Below are 22,073 nucleotides of genomic sequence, written 5' to 3' on the forward strand. Positions count from 1 at the left end.
AAAAAACAAAACAACAAAACAAGTGGACTTTATATCATTGCATCAAATGGGCATGAAACATTTGCACAAAGCTCCCTAAATGAGCATTGGTGGACCTCTCAGGCATCACAACAGCCTCTGTGGAGCATTAATGCTTTGTCAGCTTCAATAGCCACACATAGAAAGCTCCTTCCCCTCCTGAGTCCTTTTCTGGTTTTATGAGGTCCCTAATGATGACAACAGGTTCAGAGTCATTGGTTATTACTGCTACTGCATGCTGTCTGTAGTTTGTAGCCAGAGATGACCTTTATGTTCAGATAACCTGAAATAAATCCCTTAAGCCTTTTAAGGAACTGAATATCAATTTTATTTTCAGCAAAAAGATAAAAACATTATTTCCACAGTTCTGCCTCGTTGAAATAAATAATACATAGCGGTTGCACAAGTGCACACCCAGTTGTAACATAACTTGTTTAAGCTGGGAAAAGAAAAAGAAAATTACCACAATATGATTATCATACAGTGTGTCCGTTCACCATCGATATTCAAACCGTACATTATTTAAAATTCAATTTTAAAATTACAATATATGCTGGACTTTGCAAACTACAGAAGCTAAATTAATTTACTTACAAACCAGACCTCTGTGAGGTCAGCCATTTTAAAAACAAATACTTGACTTTTCCCAACCCTAAGGTGAAGGTGTTGTGAATCTCTAGCACAGCACGGACAAATCCATCATCAAGGCTCACTGATCTGACGCTCTCACCTTGTAGAAAAGCAGAACTAAACCCCGACTTCATAGCTGAGAAATGTTACTGTTGGTAATAGAAAGGCAGAAGTAGAAACAGACTGAGACACACACTACGTCGCGACATCTGCAAAATGTACTTTCAGGAGAAGAAGAGCTTGTGTTTCTTTGTCACCCTGCTGATATATAAAACTGATGGATGTCATTCTTTTTATGATTCACACAACTTCCTTAGCACATCAACTACTGTACTTGGTTATACTGTATTATAGGTATGAATCTGTGTGTCATGTAGTGTTAAAGATACTAGCCAGAGGTGTATTTTTCTTCATAAATAACTTTACAACAATCTGAACAACACAGTCATGAAGTATGGATTATTAGTGTGGAATACAAAATTTCTAATAAGCAGACATTAAACAAAAACCCTCTAATAATCCTAGTGTGTTTGTATTTGAACTGATGACATTGTGTGAACCAGCAGGAATAAATCATATAGATTGATTTTTTATGTTGTCAGAACTAAACTGAGATGAAGAAAAATACAATACAATGTCATCAGACAGAGGGACAGTTCAAGCTGTGACCCATTCTGTGGATCCCCACTGCTCTGAATGGTAAAGATGAGGAGGAAAATAAATAGGTTTAATTATATGTACATTGCCATGCAGAAATAACCATTCTGCTTGAACTTCTTAACTGGTCAATTTACAACCCCAATCTTTAATGGAGACTAACACAAGTAAGAAAATAATTGTTCAAAAAAAGAGTAGTTGGTTTTGAAGATTTTATACAAAATTATATGCTGAAAAGTATTATGTTAATTTGTATTCAGGTTCCCTGGGTCAGTACTTTGGAGAACCACCTTTAGCTAGAATTACAGCATAGAAGTTATTTTGTCAAATGTTATTTTCTTTGCAAAATAACAAGCTCAGTCAGAAGGAACCCAGTGCATCTTGGTTTGAACATTGACTGGGTCATTTTGACGCAAAGACATGCTTTGATCTAAATTATTAAATTGTAGCTCTGGTTATTTGAATTAACCAAAGTAGCCCATTCACCTTCCAGCTGAATGGGCTTCCATTTAGCTGGAACCTAAATCTGAAGTCTGTTGCTGATTCCAACAGTTTTTCCTCGATGATTGTCCTGTATTTACCTCCACCCAACTTCCCATCAACTCTGACCAACCTCCCATTCCCTACTGCCCATATAAAATTAAAATCAGTATTCAAAAACACTCATTGTAATTTTAACGTGACAAAATTTAAGGGACTTTAGAGATTTTGAGTACCTTTTGAGTGGCATCCACTCATGTTCATCACTTTTTAACTCTATTTCATACGTGTTTAGCCGCAATGTAGTGGGAGTGGCAGCGAATGCTTCTTTACTGGTACATACCAATCCAATGTATTATACTCAGTGGACAAATGCACTTCCCCCATACACCTTCACTCCATCTGGCTGCAGAGCAACTGGAAAGACGAAGGCGGCATAGGATGTTTGGCAGGAGCAAGTGTGGTAGAGCTAACAGGTAGGATTTGGCTCATCAAAAGTGGATATACTTGGCAACCATAGTTGGTAGTAGTGGTGGGTGATGCAGCAGCTGTGCAGCTACCGGCAGGAAACATTTTCTTCTTTCCGTTCCAATTTGAAGTAAAACAATAAGCAGTTTTTTTTTTTTAAAGAACTTTGTATGAACTGATCTGCAATTCCTCAAAGGGGAAATTTTGGTCATCTTCAAAACGTTGGTGTTTTTTGGAATATTACTCAGAATTTAAGCAGTACGACTGACTTAAGGAGCCAAACTCTGCCTACTGTCTTTTCCACAACCCCTTTGAACACTGGTGGGATAACTTTAGGTGTGTCATACATGCCAGAGTGACCAACAGAACCAATTGGCTGATGGATTCAATGCTGGTTGAAAAATACAATGCCATTCAACAAAAGTGTGTATCCAAGCAGGTAATCAGAAAGATAATGTGATCTCAGGCTGCTGTGGTCTTCTATGGATCACCTTTACACTCCTGAGCCTTTGTTGTGCGAAAAAATACATTGCTTTATTGTTGATGGTTCTTTTTTCTTTAAACTTGGATCATTAAATCCAATAAACCACACCAGACAGGAGTCAATAGTCAATAATGTTTTGGGGATTGGGAGACATAATTTGGCAGGTGTTGCATGGTGCTGCCCAAATACTCAACTCTGCTGCTTAACCTACAAATCCATTTTCCTCACAAATGTGCCATAATTTAAGGAGAAACAAGCAGGCTTTCCAGATTGATGTTTTATTTCCAAAATGCATTGTTCCTGCAAATATAGAGTGAAAACTAATATGTTCTTACTCTTTGTGCTACAACAGCAGGAACACCTCCTTTGCCTATTTTACCTAATTTTTCAGGTACAAAAATATCTACTTTGTGATATATATCTATTACATTTAAATTCCTGAAAGGAAATGGGAATTGGTTGCAATTGGTTGGTCAAAATTTCACAAAAACTAGATTCAGACATGAATCCCTACAACTAATTCATCTCTGCCCCTTGTGGCCACTTTTACAGGTGTGTCCCAGTTATAAATCTAGGATTTATAAATGAAGGAGGATTTATAACTGGGATTTGCCATTAAATGACACCAGCCCCCCAACCCTGCCGGGATGAGCGCATGTAGACAATGGATGGATGAATTTAAGACGAAATACCAAAACAAAAAAGGAAAACTTGATAAAAAAGATATTGTAGCTGGCAATATCTAAAGAGAATTTGATCAGATTTTACAGAACGGTCTGGCTAGTAACTTTAAGAATTATGACTGAGTCCATGACTAATGTGGCTCTGGGTGTGAAGGTTTATAAAATACAGCCCATTTTCAACTGTCTTCTGCAAAAAAAACGGTAATAAGAAACATAAATTGTTCTCATATTTCATCTGAGAAGTCCAGAGACTACTGATTAGCTGCCAGGGGGACAGCATTTCATGAAAAACTTTTTGTTTTTTAGCACAGAGATAGCAAAGGAATGCATCAAAGCCGGAGTGTTGGGATTGTGCCCATCACTGGAATGAAAGGACAGGTTTCTCCCTGTAAAGAAAAAAAGCTTCCACATGTAATGCATTTTGCAGTCAGTGGTTGGACTCAGGCCCAAAATGTGAAACCTTTAATGTCTTTTGCACACAAGGTTTCCTCCTTAGTCAAGCCACTTTTGAAGTCAGTGTCAAAATTCACCATGGCACGCTTTTGAAAGCCCGTACTAGGAGGTAAACAAACCAAAAAAACCTTTGAAGTCAAAGTGTTTTTCCTTCAATCACTTATGTTGTCTTTGAATCTTTTCCTCGGCTGCAACACGGCGGACAAAACCACTTCCTCTGACAATATATTACTCACGTTTTAAAGTTCCAGAACTGCTAAGACATTTGGGGGCTACGAGAACACATTGTCACTGTTGCCGTACAGATCGGCCAGCTTTTTAAAGCGCGGCCCCCAGTTGCTGAGGTAGTCGTAGTTCTGGTCCGAGTCTGTACTTAGTGACTCCAGCGAGCTCAGCGACTCGGCTACAGATCCGCTGCCCTCAAAGGCATACGTCTGCAGGGAGTCGTACGGGGGAGCTGTGGGATCCACGTCGGCGTCCTTCAGCCGCTCCCAGATAAACTCTCGAAACACCACGTTGTCGGGCAGCGACTTGTAGGGCGGGCGGGAAGCAGAGGTGTATTGGTAAAAGGTGGGCGTGTCCGGCGTGACGTCTCGCCGTGCGGCGGGGTCTCTGATGATGTTGAGGTTGCGCAGGGTGACCATGTCGAAGGCCTCCGTGTCTTCCTCTCCCCCTCCTTCGTCGTCATAGCGGACGATGTTCTCCCTGATGTCCCTCTCCTCCTCCAGAATCAAGGGCTGCTTCCTTCTCCGGCGCATTGTCACAATCAACAGAACCAACACTGCAAAAGAGAGAGGAGGAGAGATCCTGGAGTGAGAAATTGTGGATGATGTGTATTATCTGTGTGCTGATAATCACTTCACACTGACTTAAGACAACCAGGGAGGAGTAGTGTGCCATTTGTTTTTCTTTGATTCGTCAACTGAGAGAAAAATGGTTCAATTTTTAAAAATGAGATTCTTAGGGAGCATATGAAGAAAAGTAGAAGTGTTTCTCCAAAAAAATAAAAAATATTGTTCACAGTTATTGGATTTTCAAGTTCCATCGATTTTCAGGTATAATGTTAGGTAAGATCGCCATGTTTTCTTACAAGAACAAAAATAGCAATTTGTTTATCTGTGACAAAAAATGTTTTTTTCAAAACAATTAGATTTTGCTTTGGTCAAGATTTGCCTTAAACTAAAATACCATATTTGTTCTAACATGGCATACAGTGTCCACCACATTTTTAGTAATAAGGTGGAAAAATCCCAAAAATAAATTCACATTTCTTCTAGAACACAAATCTTCTTTTTTTTTCTTAATTTCATCCATCAATTTGAATATATGTATTCAGTAGGATCTTATAAATGTGAAATCGAATATAGTTTTATTTTTTTTAGTAGCTTTTCAACATGGGGAAGTCAAGCAAGGCAGATTTATTAAAATGGCTACAAAATCTAAGCTGGCCTGAAGGTACAGTAAATACAATGACAAGGAATTTCAGGTAAAAACCATTAGACACATTTCAAATCCCAATGTCTGGAAGCCATGTTAGGGAAAAAAAATATTTTGCTTTGACATGATGAAGAAGAAACATGAGAAAAAAATCTGTGCTGATAACCTCGTCTCAGCACATGGCAATGTGAAGTTGGACATTTTAAAATAAAAATAAAATAGGTTACAGGGAAAGGAAATATGGTCATTAAACCACAAAATCAACCTTCCTTCATGACCATGTGAAACAAGAGAAGAGAAAGAGCTGTGCAACTGGCAAACATAATTAGTGAGTTCAAAGTATTAATAATCTCAGTATATCCCACACATCTTGTTGCGTTATTAATCAATATATGTGCTGTCAAAAGTAAAAGACAAACCTGGAAGTACTAAACCGAAATGAAATTATCAAAATGATTGGACTAGATGACAGAAGATTAATGGTGGAAAAAGAGGCTGAGAGTCATAAATAAACAGTTCAAATATTAAGCTGAGAAGGCAAAGCTAAACCTTTGAGGTAATTTATTTTTGTGTTTTCCGCCGCCCACATTCCGCTTCCAGACTTGTTCACAGCTCCACCATGCTGAATGCACGGGCCTCTGAGATCATATAGCAGAAGCTCCTTCAACCCCTGCTCCCTCTTCCCATACATTATTGCTGAAAATAACTCCACGCCCAAGCAAACTGGCAAACGTCTAATGATTCTCTATCCATCAATGTCAGGCCGGTGCCAGTGAAATATCGTTCCACTGGTCCATATTTCTTTTCCTGCCCGGCATCGAGCTGCTGCTGGCGGCAGAGAAAGAGGCCCAGGAACCAAATTCAAAGACCACTTCACACCTTCTAATAAAGGAGCAAATAGAGGGGATGGGAAGGAGGGAGGGAGGTGTCACACCGAAGGACTGGAGAGATGAATGGGCAGCCTTCTGTTAGCTGTTTGGCAACCGCATTCATCCACGGTATCATAGTGGTCTGGAAAAGTCCAACATTTGATTTCCAGTTTGCCAAATAAGAATAATTGTGGGAAAATAATAATCTCAGAATAGAATTTAATCTAGAAAAATTGTCTATTTAGTTTGTGTCTTTCCTTCCTCATTTCCTTTTTGTCTAACTTCCTACTGTCTTGCATCCTTTCTTGCTTCCTTTGTCTTTCCCTTGTGCTGTCCTTCATTCCTTTTTCTTTCAACTTTATGCTGCTCTTCTCCTTTCCTGCCTTGTGACTTGACATACTTGATCCAATCAACAAAATTTAAAAGCATGCTGTATAAAAATTTCTGAACATATGGAGAACGTTTGTATTTTACATTGTAAAATGAACATGGAGGACTGAGAACTAAAAAAATTGGGTGTGGGAGAGTGGAACTTTTACATGACAAAATGTGTAGGAATCCTGTGTAAAATGTTGCAGCTCACTGGGACTTTGAGTGGTCCCTTTTTTCCAATTACCCTCCTTAGATCCAGGACACATTTTAGTGCTTCCAAACATTTCCACAGGAGATTGTTTCTTCTGTTTTTAGAGCCCCGAGTCATTCTAAATTCTATTCAATTCAGCAAGGCTCCTCTAAAATGAATTACAAAGTGGCACATCCAAATAGAATATTCCAAGTGCTTTCCAGCAAAGCTCTTTAGGGTTTAATGCCTAGAAGGCAGACACAATGCTTCATGGACTGGAAACAGGCCAGCATCCAGTTACAGTCTTCTAGGTGGAGCTGGTTGATGGTCGAGAATACAGATAGTTTTTTCCGAGGCTCTTTTGAGAGACGTAGTTTGCAGCCTGGACGTTTTAGCAAACGCAGCCACGGTACGACAGGTACCCACTCTTCACTTTGGAGAACAGATGTAAACTAAGTGAACAACAGAGGAAAAAAAAGAGATCAATTCTGTGCTACAAAGGCTTTTGCTGTAATTGAATTGTTTAAATGATCTACCCCACGCAATCGATGGTGAACAAGGTGAATTTTCTCTCCTGCCCTTTTCTTACCACCAGGCATTGCTTTCTCATTAGAGTATTTCTATATGTGTGATTCAGGTGAACACATAACAGGTTATTTACTCACTGCTTCACCCACACAGTCTGTGTCTCTGCGCTTCTGTTTAATAAAGATGAATTAATCAACAACTTTGACACAGACATGTAAGAAGAACATAGACAAGCCTCACACACGAAGCTTTCATTGCTCAATTAATTCAAGGCTTTTCTGTTGCTGAAATGCAAATCTTTCTAAAACAATTACTATATAACATGCACATCTAACTAAGTGAGTGACATCATTATGAAATATTGCTACTCCTACAAAAGTAACATTTCTGAATACTCTACCCACTGAGAGTAACTTCACTGATTGAAGAACAGGCTTAACTAAAAATGGAGCAGGTACAGATTTACACTTTATGTTAAAGTGAAACTTATTGTTTGAACAGTGAATACATGAACGTCTTGTTCATTTATAACACATAAACATAGCCTGTTGCAAGTATTGGTTTCATAAGTTTGATTTTAGGAAATAGTTCCTTCAGCTAGAATTTAATTTACTTCTGAAACCTTTTCAAAAACTTTATGTTGCCTTGTTACATCATTTTTGAATATTAAATCACATGTTATAGTAGGTAATGCAGTACTTAAGCACCCTTTTATTCAATTTAAACCCAAAATTGTTACTATCAGTATTTGTTTTTTATGGAAATCATTCTTAATGGGTAAAACATTAACCTGAAAACACAAACTATGTTCCAAAAACTTTGGAGCATTTGTTTAGTTAAATCATCTGCTCAAAAGTTGAGTTTTTATGAAATGTTCCTATTATTTAATATTTTGGCATGTTTTTATGTTCACTTTTTGCAGTGCTTGACAAATCTTTTACTTTCAAGTTTGTAGTTTGTGAGTGCCTTCTCTTTTGCCTTGTGTTAAATTTTACAGAGCTTGTTTCTCTCTAAAAACAGGCTCAGATCCACTTATATTGACTTTGCCATATTGAAATACTTTGCCATATTTCCTCATATTCAAGTGTATATGTTTTCTTCTAGGTTCTCTGTTAATGTCGTACTAATTCTTGTTCACGTCAGTCAAACACTGTTTCCCTCACTGTCTTGCTTGTCATTGATTATTTCTCAAATACAGTCATTGGTTCTATGCTATACTTGGTTCTGAACTTTTTTGTTGTGTTTTGGGGTCTTCCTTCATTATAGAATAGAAAGGTTATTCGTTGCCCATGGAAGGGCCTGTGCAGAAATGCTTAGATTTACATATTGTAATTATGTGGCGCGGTTTAAGTTGGTGAGGGACATGCATCAGACCCAGGTAGAAGTAAAATTATGATTTAATGGTGAGAAATATCCAAACAGTCCACAACCAGGAAGCAAGGGGTCAACACAGGTAGCAACTAGTGCCAAGGAAAATACTACAACATAAACTCACAATTTACAAGGACCCAACGAGGAACAAGGAACACAGTGAGGTTAAATACACTAAGGGTGATCACTGAACAAGATACACCTGAGAATGATCAAAGGGAGACAGGACAACACTGAGACTTCGAGACACAGAAACTCAAAATAAACACACTGAAAACTCAAATCACGACACGTATACAAATGGAATGACTATCTCACCACTTCCAGCATGGTAATAAGCTACACGAGCAATAACAGCAATGCTTAAACATTTACACTACATGAACTAGAGGGAAAGTCTGATTGACCTAATCAAATGTGAAGGTTTCGATCCGCCAACTGCCTCACACCCACACATTGAGCTTTGTTTACTGTGAATTCAACCTGGGTAAAACAATCTTTCCGAAAGAGCGAATACATTTGCAACAAGAGCAACACACACTGAAAAGAGCGAATGGAAAAACTGTGTCTGGTCACATAAAGAGGTGTCTTTCTCCTTCAGGGATGTGACTGCCTGCTGCTGTGAATGTACAAAGTGATGAATGACAATAGACAGGTGCAATCACAACAGTTATGCAGGACTTCCTCTGTTCTTCAGCAATGCTTCTCAAAGCTTTCTCCATATCTCTGAATGCAAGATACCACACACACACTCCTGTGATCCTTTTTGCAGTTCACTTAACCAAAGAAGTTAAGAGACCATATTTTGTGCTATTTCAGCTCTTAAACATTTTCACCTAATGCAGCAGATGTGTGTGCTGACTTCCAGTTTTAACAACTTTTATACTTGTTGAAATATGCAGGATGCTCAAAATATTTAAACACCTTGGACTAAGGATAACTGCTTTAGCCTACTTCTTGCTTGAAAAACAATTTTTCAACAGGTCATACATTAGGCCAACATAAATGATTCAGCTTTGGAATAACTTTTACCATTTTCTAAAAATCACACTTTAAGATTCATGAAGCTTTTGAACAGATACTCGATTTTCCCAGCCTAAAGCTGATGATCAAGCTCATTTCACAGGCTTATTTCCTAGGTTCCACATTTTTTAAACATGGTCTGTGATGACAAGATACAGATTATCTTCTTGAGCTGAGCACCTTTAAAACAACCAGTTTTGCATAATGCATAATGAAGCTGTAACTCTCCCTCATGTCTGAATGATAGCCCGGCACATTATGATTGAACACAAAAATGTACATTACATACACTGTCAGATCTATTCATGCTTTGGTGACCATCTGATCAGATCACTAATTAATCGGTTTTACAAAGACTCTTTCCTTGTCTTTCTACTTTGACCATCTATGTTGTTCTTAATAATTTAATTTTTCAGTTCAGGAAAACTATTTGTCCCTGTTAATGACTGGGACAAATATAAGGCAGTAAGCTATTAACAGTTATTAATTGTGTAGTGAAATTCCTTCTGCTTTTTCAGAAACAATGAAGTAGAAAATCCAGAGTTTTGAGTATCAAGATGGCAGAAAAATGCTTTGGTACCTTAACTTCCAAAAATTTTATAAAAAATAAATGTCTCTTATTTCCTTCATTTTAGGTGAAAGATAATTGTTTTTTTTTTTTGTTTGTTTGTTTTTTATGTTTGTTTGTTTGTTTTTTGGGGGTTTTTTGTCATTACTAGGGCTCCCTACATCTGTGGGTTAGCATGTACAGCACAAGACTCTGTATTTATTTTCTCCTCCATAAACTTTTGTGTTTATATTTTCCTCTCCGGATCCTTTTAGGAAGCTCTGAGCCATTTCCTCCCAGTTCTCCCATGTGAGGTATTTTCAGCTTTTTCCATGTGTAACAAGAGTTAAATCTGCTGGTAATGGGCTTGTTCAAGCAAAGAAAAGGCCGACTTCCAACAAAACAGCTTGAACATAAAATATTTCTGACTACTTTGGAGATGTTGAAACAGAGACAAACACACAAGACTTCCACAGGGGACAGCCAGAGCAGCCAGAGACACACAAACAGATACAGAGATTAATGAAATAGATCTGATAAGCAAGTCAGACGTCCAGATAGAAATAAATGCCTGGAGATTTGGAGTGCTACGTAATATCCTAATTGGCTCTCAGGAGGGCTGAGCCATACCTGACCTGCACTGGGGAAAAACAGCCCAGGATCTTAACGAGATAATGATCGTCTCAGTAGTTTAGACGTATCTTCCAAAGTGGCTGGATCATAAAAATGGGTTTGAAATGACATTTTTCAAGAGTGTAGTTGTATTCAGGCATTTTCGGAGCTATTAATGCAAGAAGCACAAGCCTGGTAATTAAATCTAAAAATATCAAGCCATGATTGATGACCACTCAGCTCATGAGCATATAGAGTTAATGTAACTGCAAACACAGCTCTTAGTGGTTTTTAGCTTGGCAGGTGAAAACTGCCTGTTTTCTATCATCTGTCCTGGCTCAAGCTCTCAAAGTAAGTGATGCATTCTGGGAAAAGCAGATCTCTACATGTAACATATGTTCTAAGTATTATTATGATGACAGATAACTGGAAACATTATTACTGGTGAACACCTGATGAGAAACTGAGAGTGAAAAAGGAAAAGGGAAGAAAAAAAAGGCAACATAAGAGTGACAGAACCTGAGAGTGACAGCGGTGAGATGCAGTCAAGCTCGATTGTCATCCACAACAACACAATCACACGCAATCACGGCCTCAATTGCAACCTACAGATTGAAAAGGTTCCTCATGGACGCCTATCAACGGAGATAAGAATAAAGGATCCGTCAGAGCAGTCACGCATGGGCTGGTTAAGCCAAGGACAAAGTTCCACTACATAGGGAGAGCTGGGACCAATATTCACAAGGCGGAAGAGGAGAAGAGGAGGAAAGAGGCTCATCCAATTGCACTAAATAGGTATAAGGTAACAGAGCATCATGCACAATTAAATTCACACGCAAAGAAAACTGTAAACCTTAGGCATTGACACTACGTATACCACTGTTGTAAAAAGTTAATAACATGCAACTGTTTGACAAAAACCCTCCCATAATTAAACTCCTTTGTAAATAAGTCAGGGGATGGTGTCATATGCCAAACCAAGCATTGTGCCACATGCTATATCTAGGCTGAATCTGGTCTAAAGATGCAAGTTCAGCAGAATTCCACACATACTTCCTCATACCTACTACACAACGCCTGCAATCCAATTAAGTCAAAATCCAATAAAGGCTGCAGGTCTTTTGAGTGTGTGAGGTTATCACAATTAGAATATCCTACCAGTTAAGGGCTTGTTCAAAAGAGTTGGTTTTGGGTTGTTCTGACATGTTGCCTCCTTTAAAATGTCCATTCAACACGAGAGGCATTCTCTGTTGAACTGATGGTGAGAAAAACTACCAGGGGATTAGAAAAAAAAGAGAGAAGTTTGACCTTATCACAGATCTTATCTCAGTTATTGTATGCACTGTTTAGATCCTCTTTCTTCTCTATGAATGAAGATCAGTTAAAAGCTAAACTGTGCCTGTGAGTTTATGTGAGTAATAATGCTGCCTTGAGGTGACAGCTCTGAGCTGCGTCATCTGTGCAAGCGTGGTAATGAATGCTCATTTACAAGTGTCTTTACTGGCATCCTCACATATGCTGTTACACAAAAACAGAAACAGCGCATCCTTGAAATGCACTAGCACTTATTTCAATAATCCCTTGGATTCATTTGAAGCTCAAGAAATTAATCTGAGAATTTTAGGAAATAACATTCAAACGCAGGCAAGAAAATTAAAGGGATATTGTTGCATTAATGATTTATGATCCTTAATGGCACAACACTCCACAACCTAGCAATGGACAATGTTATTACAACAATGAAACAGGGTGAGGGTAGCATCATGCCTTTACCATCATCATTTCAGTTATAACTTATACTATCCAGGGTTCACAGACGACTATGACTCACAACCCAGAAGTTCACAGTCTTATTGGAAAAGGGACAACAGCTGAAAACTTAGAGAAAATACATGTTTTTCTCAATAAGCTTAGCAAAATATGACTAGTAAAAGCTTTTGTCTGCACATCTTCCCAGGCACAGTATACCCATCAACAGTCAATGCTGGGGTTGAAGTTAATGCAAAGTAATTGAAGCTTTTTTTTTACACCCGGTCTGCTGATCAGGTTTAGGGACAACCTTTGACACGTTGAGAGCCTTTTTGTCAGTCATCATGTTTGCTGCATACCAATATTCAAAATGCCATATTTACTTAATTTTATTCCAGGTGTTTGCCATTATTGGAAAGCTTGTTATTCACACATTCAGAATCTGTAAATAACTAAAACATCCCTAAGGATACTGGATTTGTTGTAGCCAGTCAAAGATGGAACTTTTACCTCCAATGGTTTTTTTTAACTAAAATTCAAAACTTGCTCTTCCTTCACTGTACATAATTGATCTTATTGATTTTCTTGGTGTTCAAGTTCTAAACATCAGAGTGACTATTCAGAGCTGCCTCACCAAGGTCACTATATTTCATGGAAATTTAACAAAAAATGTCTCCTTCCACCTTTGACCTGTGGAAGAATGTCAGATGTCAAGCTCTTCAACAACCTACTGATAGATCAGGACTGGCTGAAAACTCCATGGTTCTCTTTGGTTCCAAGTACTGGACTGAATGGCTGCACTTCCTTCACTTACATCTGAACTACTCTCTGAACTGCAGGGGTTGTTATTTTAAATAAATTCCCATTGCAACTCAACAGCCAAACGGAGCAGAGTTTGCAAAGTGGAAGTTCAGGCAGATTATGAGGGAGCGCAGCAGAGCCAATGTAGGGTGTATAAGCTGTCAATGCACTGCCCACTCCCGAGATTTGCTAAGGGACTGAATTTTAATGGGAGCACCGGGGTGAGAAAAGAGGAACAGTTTGTATTTTCCTTTTGCTAAAAGAAAATCAGGTTTTGTATTTATATTTTCAAATCCTTTTCTGTCAAATTTTCCTGCAAGCGAGAATATTTTAAAAGAATCAAAGCAGAACAAACTGTAGTGTCAAGCACTGCTTTCACTCAGATAACAGTCATGTTTATAGAATAAACAGAATTGCACAAAATGCAAACTAAATATAAAAAAAAATTGTATCCTTGCTAGCATTCTAAACGAGACCAAAAAACAAGTACAACATATGGAACAGAATATTATCTACAAGCTCGAGGTAGGAAAATGAAAAATGCACAAGAACCAGGCAGATGATAAAGTGCAGAAGCTCTGAGTGTGCATTGTTTTATTTTTACTTCAGAAAAATGATGAAGTATTTTAGTGACCTTTACACTGCGGATAATTTCAGTTGATTATACAAAAGATTGTAAAAATAATAGACACCTTTCTTATTTCCAAAATTTGTGGCTCACTAGACACGTATATGAATAAACCCCAAACCCTTGACCAAGACAATATTTCTGTTCAAATTGTGCAGTAAGATGTTTTCATGTCATCACAAGCACGTCCAGCCATCGATGTCACCACAGCAAATGCTGTATATAAAAACCATTACTTAAACCTGATCTCTGTCTCTTTAAGAAACTCCTGCTCTTTCCCCACACTGCCTTCAGCACATCATCACAAGAAGGCTTCTCATCATCAGCTGATTATAGTAACTTCTCCCAATAAGCACCATTCTTAAAAGTGTTGGACTGAGAAGTAGATCATATAATAAGCTCAGCAGATGCCCAGTTTCACCAGGTGTTTTCTAATTGTTGCTGCCGCTAGTCTGATGGAACAGACTGGCGTGGGGGAGAGCTCGGTTATAGTCAAGGAGGAGCTCGGTTATGGCGCAAGGAGACCACAACACAAAACAGATGAGGTCTTTTCAACTATTAGATATTTTGTTTCGTCTCTGATATGAAATGAAAACACTAAAACATTTTTTAGCTAAAAAAACATTTTTGTGTTTCTCTCCACATCTCCCTCAATTAGTACATGCCATTACAGCATTTCATAACCAGCATTTGGCAACCATGAACCTAAAGGGATTTTATGGATTCAACTATGAGGAAATGTGATTATGTGACTTTAATAAATATCCAACACAGCAGGAGGTCGCTAAGACCTGCTTTAGTTCTGTCAGGCAAGCTATTAGAATTTATTTCAGAAGTCGCCTGTGCGTCATAACCAAAATAAATGGAAGTGGGAGATGATTCCAAGTTTTCGGAAAATAATATATTATAATTATACAACTACAGGTGATAAAAGTACTGTTTTGTAACTAACTTCATATATCTTGAAATACAATGGAACCTTTTAGGCAGGAACTACCTACCACATCTTCTTAATCACATACAAATCCAGACTTTCACTAGGCTGCTGAAAAACCTTCTGTTGTTTCAACAAATCAGAGGTAAAGTGGTGTCTGTCTTTGTCTTGTCATAGGTAACCATTTAACCAAAAAAGGAAATATTAGTTATTTGTATGGCCATGTTGGGGGGGATACATTTCTGTTTCTTAATAAATAAAATTATAATTTGAAAACTGTATTTTGTATGTAGTTGTCAGATGCAAAAAGATGTGGAAGAAAGAAAGAGGAGATACCTGAAACTGGAGGAAGTACTTCTTGAATAATTTTGGGTTTCTACTTTAAAAACAAAAATAGCAAAATTCATCAGGCCTAAAAATGACAAATTTTTACTTTTTTTCCACCACTTGTAAATAATAAACTTTTGTACATCATTGCACATCATTTTAATATTGTTTTAATAATGCTTTAAAGCAATGTTATTGTTTCAATGCGATTAAAACATCCTAAAAAAAATTTTAATAGCACTTTAAATACTTGAGTTGAAGACCCACATAACAGAAACATGAAATACAAAAATAAAATCTGTATCTGTAACCTTCTTCTAATATTAAAGCTGCCCACTCCGACCTTTACGCTGAATAGAACAGCCAAGAGAAAAACAAACAGCTGGAACAAGGCTTTATGTTTCTGACACTGAGGTCATCCAGTTCTTACCCAGAAGTGTAATGATGCAGCCCAGAATAGCCAGAAGGGCGCCAGTGCTAAGGCCAGTTGCCGTGTAGGCCACAGCTCCACAAGACAGGGCCACGCCATCCGAGTCACAGTCACATACGCGCACCGAAAGCGTGTTTGTACTGCTGAGGGAGGTGGGTTTTCCGTTGTCTGTAATCAACACGGGCAGTCGATACACGGCCTGCTCCCGTCTCCTGAAGCCACCTCGTTTCGTCAGTATGGAGGCAGTGTTGTCTGCAAAAGAGAGAAAAACACAAGTTAATGGTGCATCCATCCAATGTAGATATTAACAGCAGATAGTGTTATGTCCCCCAGTGTTAAAAACACAAGTGAAAGTTAATGATGTTAATTTGATGGGGTTTTTTTCCACAAGATTGGAAAGTATAAATAGATTTTGTGTTTTGTTTTATTCAGAAAAATATATCAAAAGTGCTATAATTTTTAAAAAAGCTGTGAAGTAGGCTTTTAGTGATTGTTTTGCTGATGGATTGGGCAACCAACAGCTGGCGTGGTCTAATATTGCGTCAGCCAATGGGTTGATTGTCCCGCCCCTTTCACCACTGCGCTGTGATTCTGCTCAGAATGCATCAGATGCGTTTGAGAACTCACAGCTGACGGTTGTTTTCATTAGAGCCTGAAAGACCTTATAAAATCTGGACAAACGGTAATTAAAACAATATTGGTATATTTTCTCAAAATATATAATTGAAAATAGTAAATTCGTTTTTTTTGTCTCTGAAAGTTTACTGGTGAACACCTGAGAGCAGCTGAGACTGAAAAAAAAAAAATCCCCGTTAGCGTCAGACACCGTCAGATCGTTGGTGAGTGACCGCACGCGCTCGGCAGTTGGCTCAGTGGATTGGTTGAAAATTGGCAAAAACACGTAATAGACCTTTTTCACGACAACCGGAAGCTGTATCTGATAGGGCTGCGGCACTTCCTGTTTTGGTGACTGTAATTCAAGTACTCTGAAAATGGCTCTCCTCCTTCGGTCCTTTTCATCGTCCTTACTTAATTTGCCAGCCCTTTCTTTCGCTGATGCGGAGGAAATCGCAGCAGCTAATTCATCCACCAACAAACGTGTGAAAGGATACAAGTTCTTTCACGAAAAATATATCCACCGCTATCAAGGCCCTTTCAGAGTGGTGTGGTTCTTGTAGGCAGAGAACGTTTCAGACTGTAAGGTCATGATGGCGTTTCCAGAGCAACTTCTGTGCAGTCCAAGATGACGCGGACATTTGGAGAGAACTTCAGAAATTTCTGAGGCATACTGGCTTTTACTTTCTCACGACTAATCCACAGGTTGATGGAAGAGAACACAATGAAGAGGTAGTTGGCCCAGGAGATGGTCACTCGGCTGACAGTAGTTATACTGACTTGAAACATGTCAGCAATGAGCTGCTCCTTCATGCCCACTGCAACCCTGAATGAGTACATCAGGAACTCATCAATCAGAGGCATGCAGCGGGCAGGGCTGCCTTCAGCACATGCTTCCTCTCCAAGTTTCTGTGCTCTGGTCCAGTACACCAGGCGTGATGCAGAGGGTGCAATGGACTCCCAGAAGATCCAGAACACACATTCAGATGGAAATTTGGTGTAGAAACGGATCTGGTCATCAGAGGCACAGTAGCGGCTAAAAAGTGTAGCAGACAAATCCACTTTTTGAAGTCTGGCTTCCAACTCCTTAATATAATCCAGAGCTTCATCAAGTGCACCTGTAAAACCACAAAATAAATTATCAAAACATACGATTTGCAATAAGTTTTAATTCGATATTTGAAACATTATTTCTGTGAAGATCAATACATGTTGTGAGTCGGAGCATGTATGTATACTTAATCTGTCCACAAAATACATAACCACATAATCTCATAATTTAATTATTATGTGATCATAATAATAAAAATATTATTATAGTAACAGTTATATTTTACTGAAATTATCTTACATGGAAAATATACTGCTCAAAAAATAAAGGGAACACTCAAACAACACTATATAACTCCAAGTAAATCAAACTTCTGTGAAATCAAACTGTCCACTTTAGAAAGCAACACTGATTGACAATCAATATCACCTGCTGTTGTGCAAATAGAATAGACAAGAGGTGGAAATTATTTTCATATTTATTTCATTCATTCAGATCTAGGATGTGTTATTTGAGTGTTCCCTTTATTTATTTTTTTTTTTTTTTTTTTGAGCAGTGTAGATACAATATACTATCTTTTACCTGCGGGTGGAGGTGCCATATAATCATGGTCCGCAGTAGCATCTTCAGCTTGGCTAGCTTTCTGAGAGGACAAACTGCCGTTTATAGCCCTCTCGAAAGCAGACTCTCTCATTGCCGGTGCAGTGAAGTTATTCCAGGCAAACAGGGAAGGAACAGCTCCACTTTTAAGCCGGCTGGTGGTGGATCCGCTAACAAAATCCTCCGGTGTGAATTGGCGGCTACATACGAAAGTGCTCCCCGTCTTTATGCAAAAGTCCGGACCTTCATCTCTTCGGATCACCTGGATCCACTGCCTCCGTTGGTCCGGATCCGTCGGGAACGCATGATATGACAGATAAGGCTGTTTTCTTCCCCTACATGAACAACCAGGGACTGAACAAAAACAACTGCGCCGAGACTGAGCCATTTTCCTAGCCTTTTAATGCTAACGGTTCAGCCACCGGAAGTTGTCCAACCCCACATCCGCTTTCAAACCCAGAAGCGTGAAAAAGGTCTATATCTGACCAAATTTAATAAAAAATAAAGTAGCACAGTAAGATTTTGTATTATTATTGTTATGTATATTATATTTTTTTTTTTTTTGAGTACATGTCCTAATAGTTCAACAGTTCTATTTCAGTTATGTGCTTTTTCCTTTGGCATTATAAGAAATTTAGATTGAAATATATTATTATTATTATTATTTTTTTATTATTATTATTATTATTATTATTATTATTATTATTATTATTATTTTTATTTATTTTTATCTACCACATATTAAGCTAATTTCTTTAGTTTTACTGATGTGTAAGTGACATTGTATTCTCATAAACTGATGATTTTTGTACAACTTGAAAAGCAAAACTTGAGCAATGATGGAAGATCTCTGAATTATAACAATTTATTGATACATAGGTTTAATTGATATTAGCATCTTATATTCTAAGATGTTTTACTTTGGCCTTGTTCCAGGTCAGTTTTTTTATTTATTTATTTATTTATTTTATTTTTTTACGATGCACTTTTGGCCTGGAGTGCCCAGAGACTTAAAGACCCACTTCTTCTGAATTTGGATGGCGTGTCCCAGCCCAGAGAACCCAGTGAGATGGTAGATAGTGACCCGACTGGTCACTATCCTTGAAATACTGAGAGAATTGACTGACACATTGGAAGAGACTGGACAAACACTGAATTGACTGATACATTGAAACGACTGTTATTTATTTTATTTCCTGTTTTTAAAAAAACTACACGCCATTTTGTTGCAATTGTACATGTGGATCCATAATTGTTTTTATTATTAAATTCTTGTTGACACTTTGTGCACTCCCTTGTTGTCATTCACACCTAGGCTCCAGAAAATGTAGAGTCTTTTGATCCGGCCCAACTTCTTTTTAGATATTCTTTCATAGCATTGGTGCTGGTCAGAGAAGTAAATTAAATTACCTGCCTTTTGCTATTATTAGGTGTATTTAAAGTAACTTGTGGGTTACAGTTACACCTTCTTTGCTTTGTTCATGAATTTTTAAATGACTTCATCAGAAAGGCTAGCAGATGGTATCATTAACACAGTTTGTTATATGACACACAGTTGTCCCTTCATGTGGTCTTGACCACCTGTTGGCTAATAACAGCTTTGGTTTTATAGTCAAATTTTATGTCAAATCTCAGTATGAAAGAGAGCTTCAGGAAAACAGAGAGCCATTATAGCATCTAAAGAGAAGGAAAAGCATTTCATGACGGCTGTATCAATAGAATGAAATTTACTCTCAAACTGAGCCGCCATGATTGAAATGCAGATTTCACCATAAAAGATGGTTCCTTTGTCTTCGTTTGTTTTCAGATCTCTTGAGAAAAACAAAAAGTGAAATTTATTACAAAGAGAGGCTCTATTGTTACGGAAACACGACCACCTAGCAATAAAAAGAACAGCTGGTTTACATAAGAAACATTAAGAAAATCCCCTTAAAATATGAGCTGGATATTTTCCCTTGAGTAAAAACAAAATGCACATATCAGTCAAAAAGATTAAATTAAATGGATGGCAAGGTAAAAATTTACTTAAAGCTGCAGCAAGTAGCATCTATAAAAATGCTGCCTGCTGCATTTTTACATACTTGTTAAAATTGTCATTATGACAGTAGGACCTGAGATAGTTAATGTGTGAAAATCGAAGCTCCTCTGCCTCCTCCCTGTGGCCCTACTGCCATTTGCCACCAATCAAAATTAGGAAAAATGTCAATCATGCAATGCATTTATGTAGTTGTTAATGTTACTTCAAACAGTTGGTTATATACATGCTGCTGCTGCCTTTGTGATTTTTTTGGAAAGCCTTCAGATACATTCCCACTTCAAGTCATGTAAGCATCAGTAAGGTCAGAGTTCAGGAAACATGTTAGGGTTTGGAGTTAAAGCTGCAGTGTGTTCCTTGAGTAAAAACAAAGTGCATATTTTGTTTTTACTCAACTGACAGCTTTAAAATGGTTTTTGTTCACCCTTTGCATCAAAAACAGGTTCGACTCTTCTGTGAAAGCTTTCCAACTTTATTTTTTGGTATCTTTTTTAACGAGTTTGTTGCTTAATCTGCATGACATGTTGCAAACTAAAAACGATAAATTTTTGGCTTTCTATTAACATTATAGTTCTTCTGGTCACTCTTATTTAAAAAAAGTAGATATTTTGGGTGCCCTCTGTTCATTTAGTTCCACATTCACCTGCATACTGGGTCAGCTAGAAGATTCTGAAAGATTTTAATGTTCTAAAAAATACTTCAAATTTAAATGCATGAAATCAATATTTTCTGAAATTATATATAGTATGTATTTACTAAGTAACCATAAAAATCTATAAAAATTCACTTACAGAAATAGTCAGTCAAGGCTGTCCCGGACTGATCCTCAAAAATTCATTTGCCTCCGTACGGGTATGAAAATTCATTTGCCTCCGTACGGGTATGAAACAGGTCTTCCAATGCAGACTAGATAATCCCTTGTCTGCTACCTGAATTACCTTGAACATACACTTCAGTGTCTAACGTGTTCACACTCACATGGATTACTCTGGCACAGCATGATGGCTGCTGCACCTTGAGAAAAGGTATGGAGTGAGCCTCAACTCATCTCCCACACAGGTGAGTGCACCACTCAACACAGGGCATCGCCTCAGAGAGTCTATCAGCCCTGAACATGTTTCTTTTTTTTCAAGGCAGCAGGGATTTGTGAAAGCACATAATCATAGAGTCAAGTACCACTCTCTCTAGTATATATGTCTACATAGAAATTAAAATGAAGTTTTCCACCCACTTTTATGTGTGGGAGGGCAGCAGACTATGTTGGTACAAAGGTAGTCACATTTTGCGTCTAAAGGTTAAAGGTATATTGTTTGGTTGAAAAGGAATGCTGTTGCAGACTACGTGGTGTTACAAATAGAGGCATCTACCATATGGTTTTGTTGATTTTGCTTCATGTATTTAACTGAAATGTGGCGTAGGTGGTATATACTCTGCAGAGTCCCAATGAGGGATGGAAAGAGTCAATTGCATTGGCTGGTTGAATTAAAATGATGCAAGCAAACCCATCGTGACATACTTTCATGTGGAAAATACGCAGAATACGCTTTAAGGCATTTCTGTGTTTTTCAGAAATTTTGGGACAGACCTATGTTTGATCAATCTTTACAATAATGATATATATTCATAATAAAATACTGATAAAATATATTAAGAGATGCTTTAAAATTTTGTGTAGCTGAGACATTTAGCTTGGAGTCCATTTGTTTCTGGTAAAGAAACTCAGCTTCACTGTTTCCTCTATTGTTTCTTACATCTTCCTTTGTATTTTGTTTCTTAACTACACTGAAATGTGATGAATACACAAAGCACTTGTAAACAACTGTATTAAACAAAAATAAATAAAATCGATGACTTAGAAAAAAGTATATTTTCAAAAATAGATATGGCTCATTCAAAATTAAATTGCTTTCAAAGACCTGTATGTGCCATCACTAATAAAAAAAAAAAAAAAAATATATATATATATATATATATATATATATATATATATATATATATATATATATATATATATATATATATTTATGTAGTTAGTTGACAGTAGAACGACCAATAAAGTGACAGAAGTTAGAGCTAAACAA

At 37.6% G+C, this 22,073-nt stretch overlaps 1 protein-coding gene across 1 annotated transcript in view; it reads right to left on the reverse strand.

Annotated features, from left to right (window-relative positions):
* Positions 1 to 328: 328 nt before the first annotated feature.
* LOC129352082 (cadherin-7-like) overlaps positions 329 to 22,073 on the reverse strand; it is a 137,031-nt gene continuing 115,286 nt past the window's right edge. Inside the window, exons 11-12 of the mRNA XM_055020920.1 lie at positions 15,692 to 15,943; positions 329 to 4,654 (exon numbers count right to left, since the gene is read on the reverse strand). Of these exons, the coding sequence (XP_054876895.1) occupies positions 4,146 to 4,654; positions 15,692 to 15,943 (761 nt within the window). The 3' untranslated portion in view covers positions 329 to 4,145. The remainder of the gene's footprint in view (positions 4,655 to 15,691; positions 15,944 to 22,073) is intronic.

The sequence above is a fragment of the Poeciliopsis prolifica genome, unplaced genomic scaffold (genome assembly GCF_027474105.1).
Source record: "Poeciliopsis prolifica strain line A6 unplaced genomic scaffold, Auburn_PproV2 SCAFFOLD072, whole genome shotgun sequence".
Classification (NCBI taxonomy): domain Eukaryota; kingdom Metazoa; phylum Chordata; class Actinopteri; order Cyprinodontiformes; family Poeciliidae; genus Poeciliopsis; species Poeciliopsis prolifica.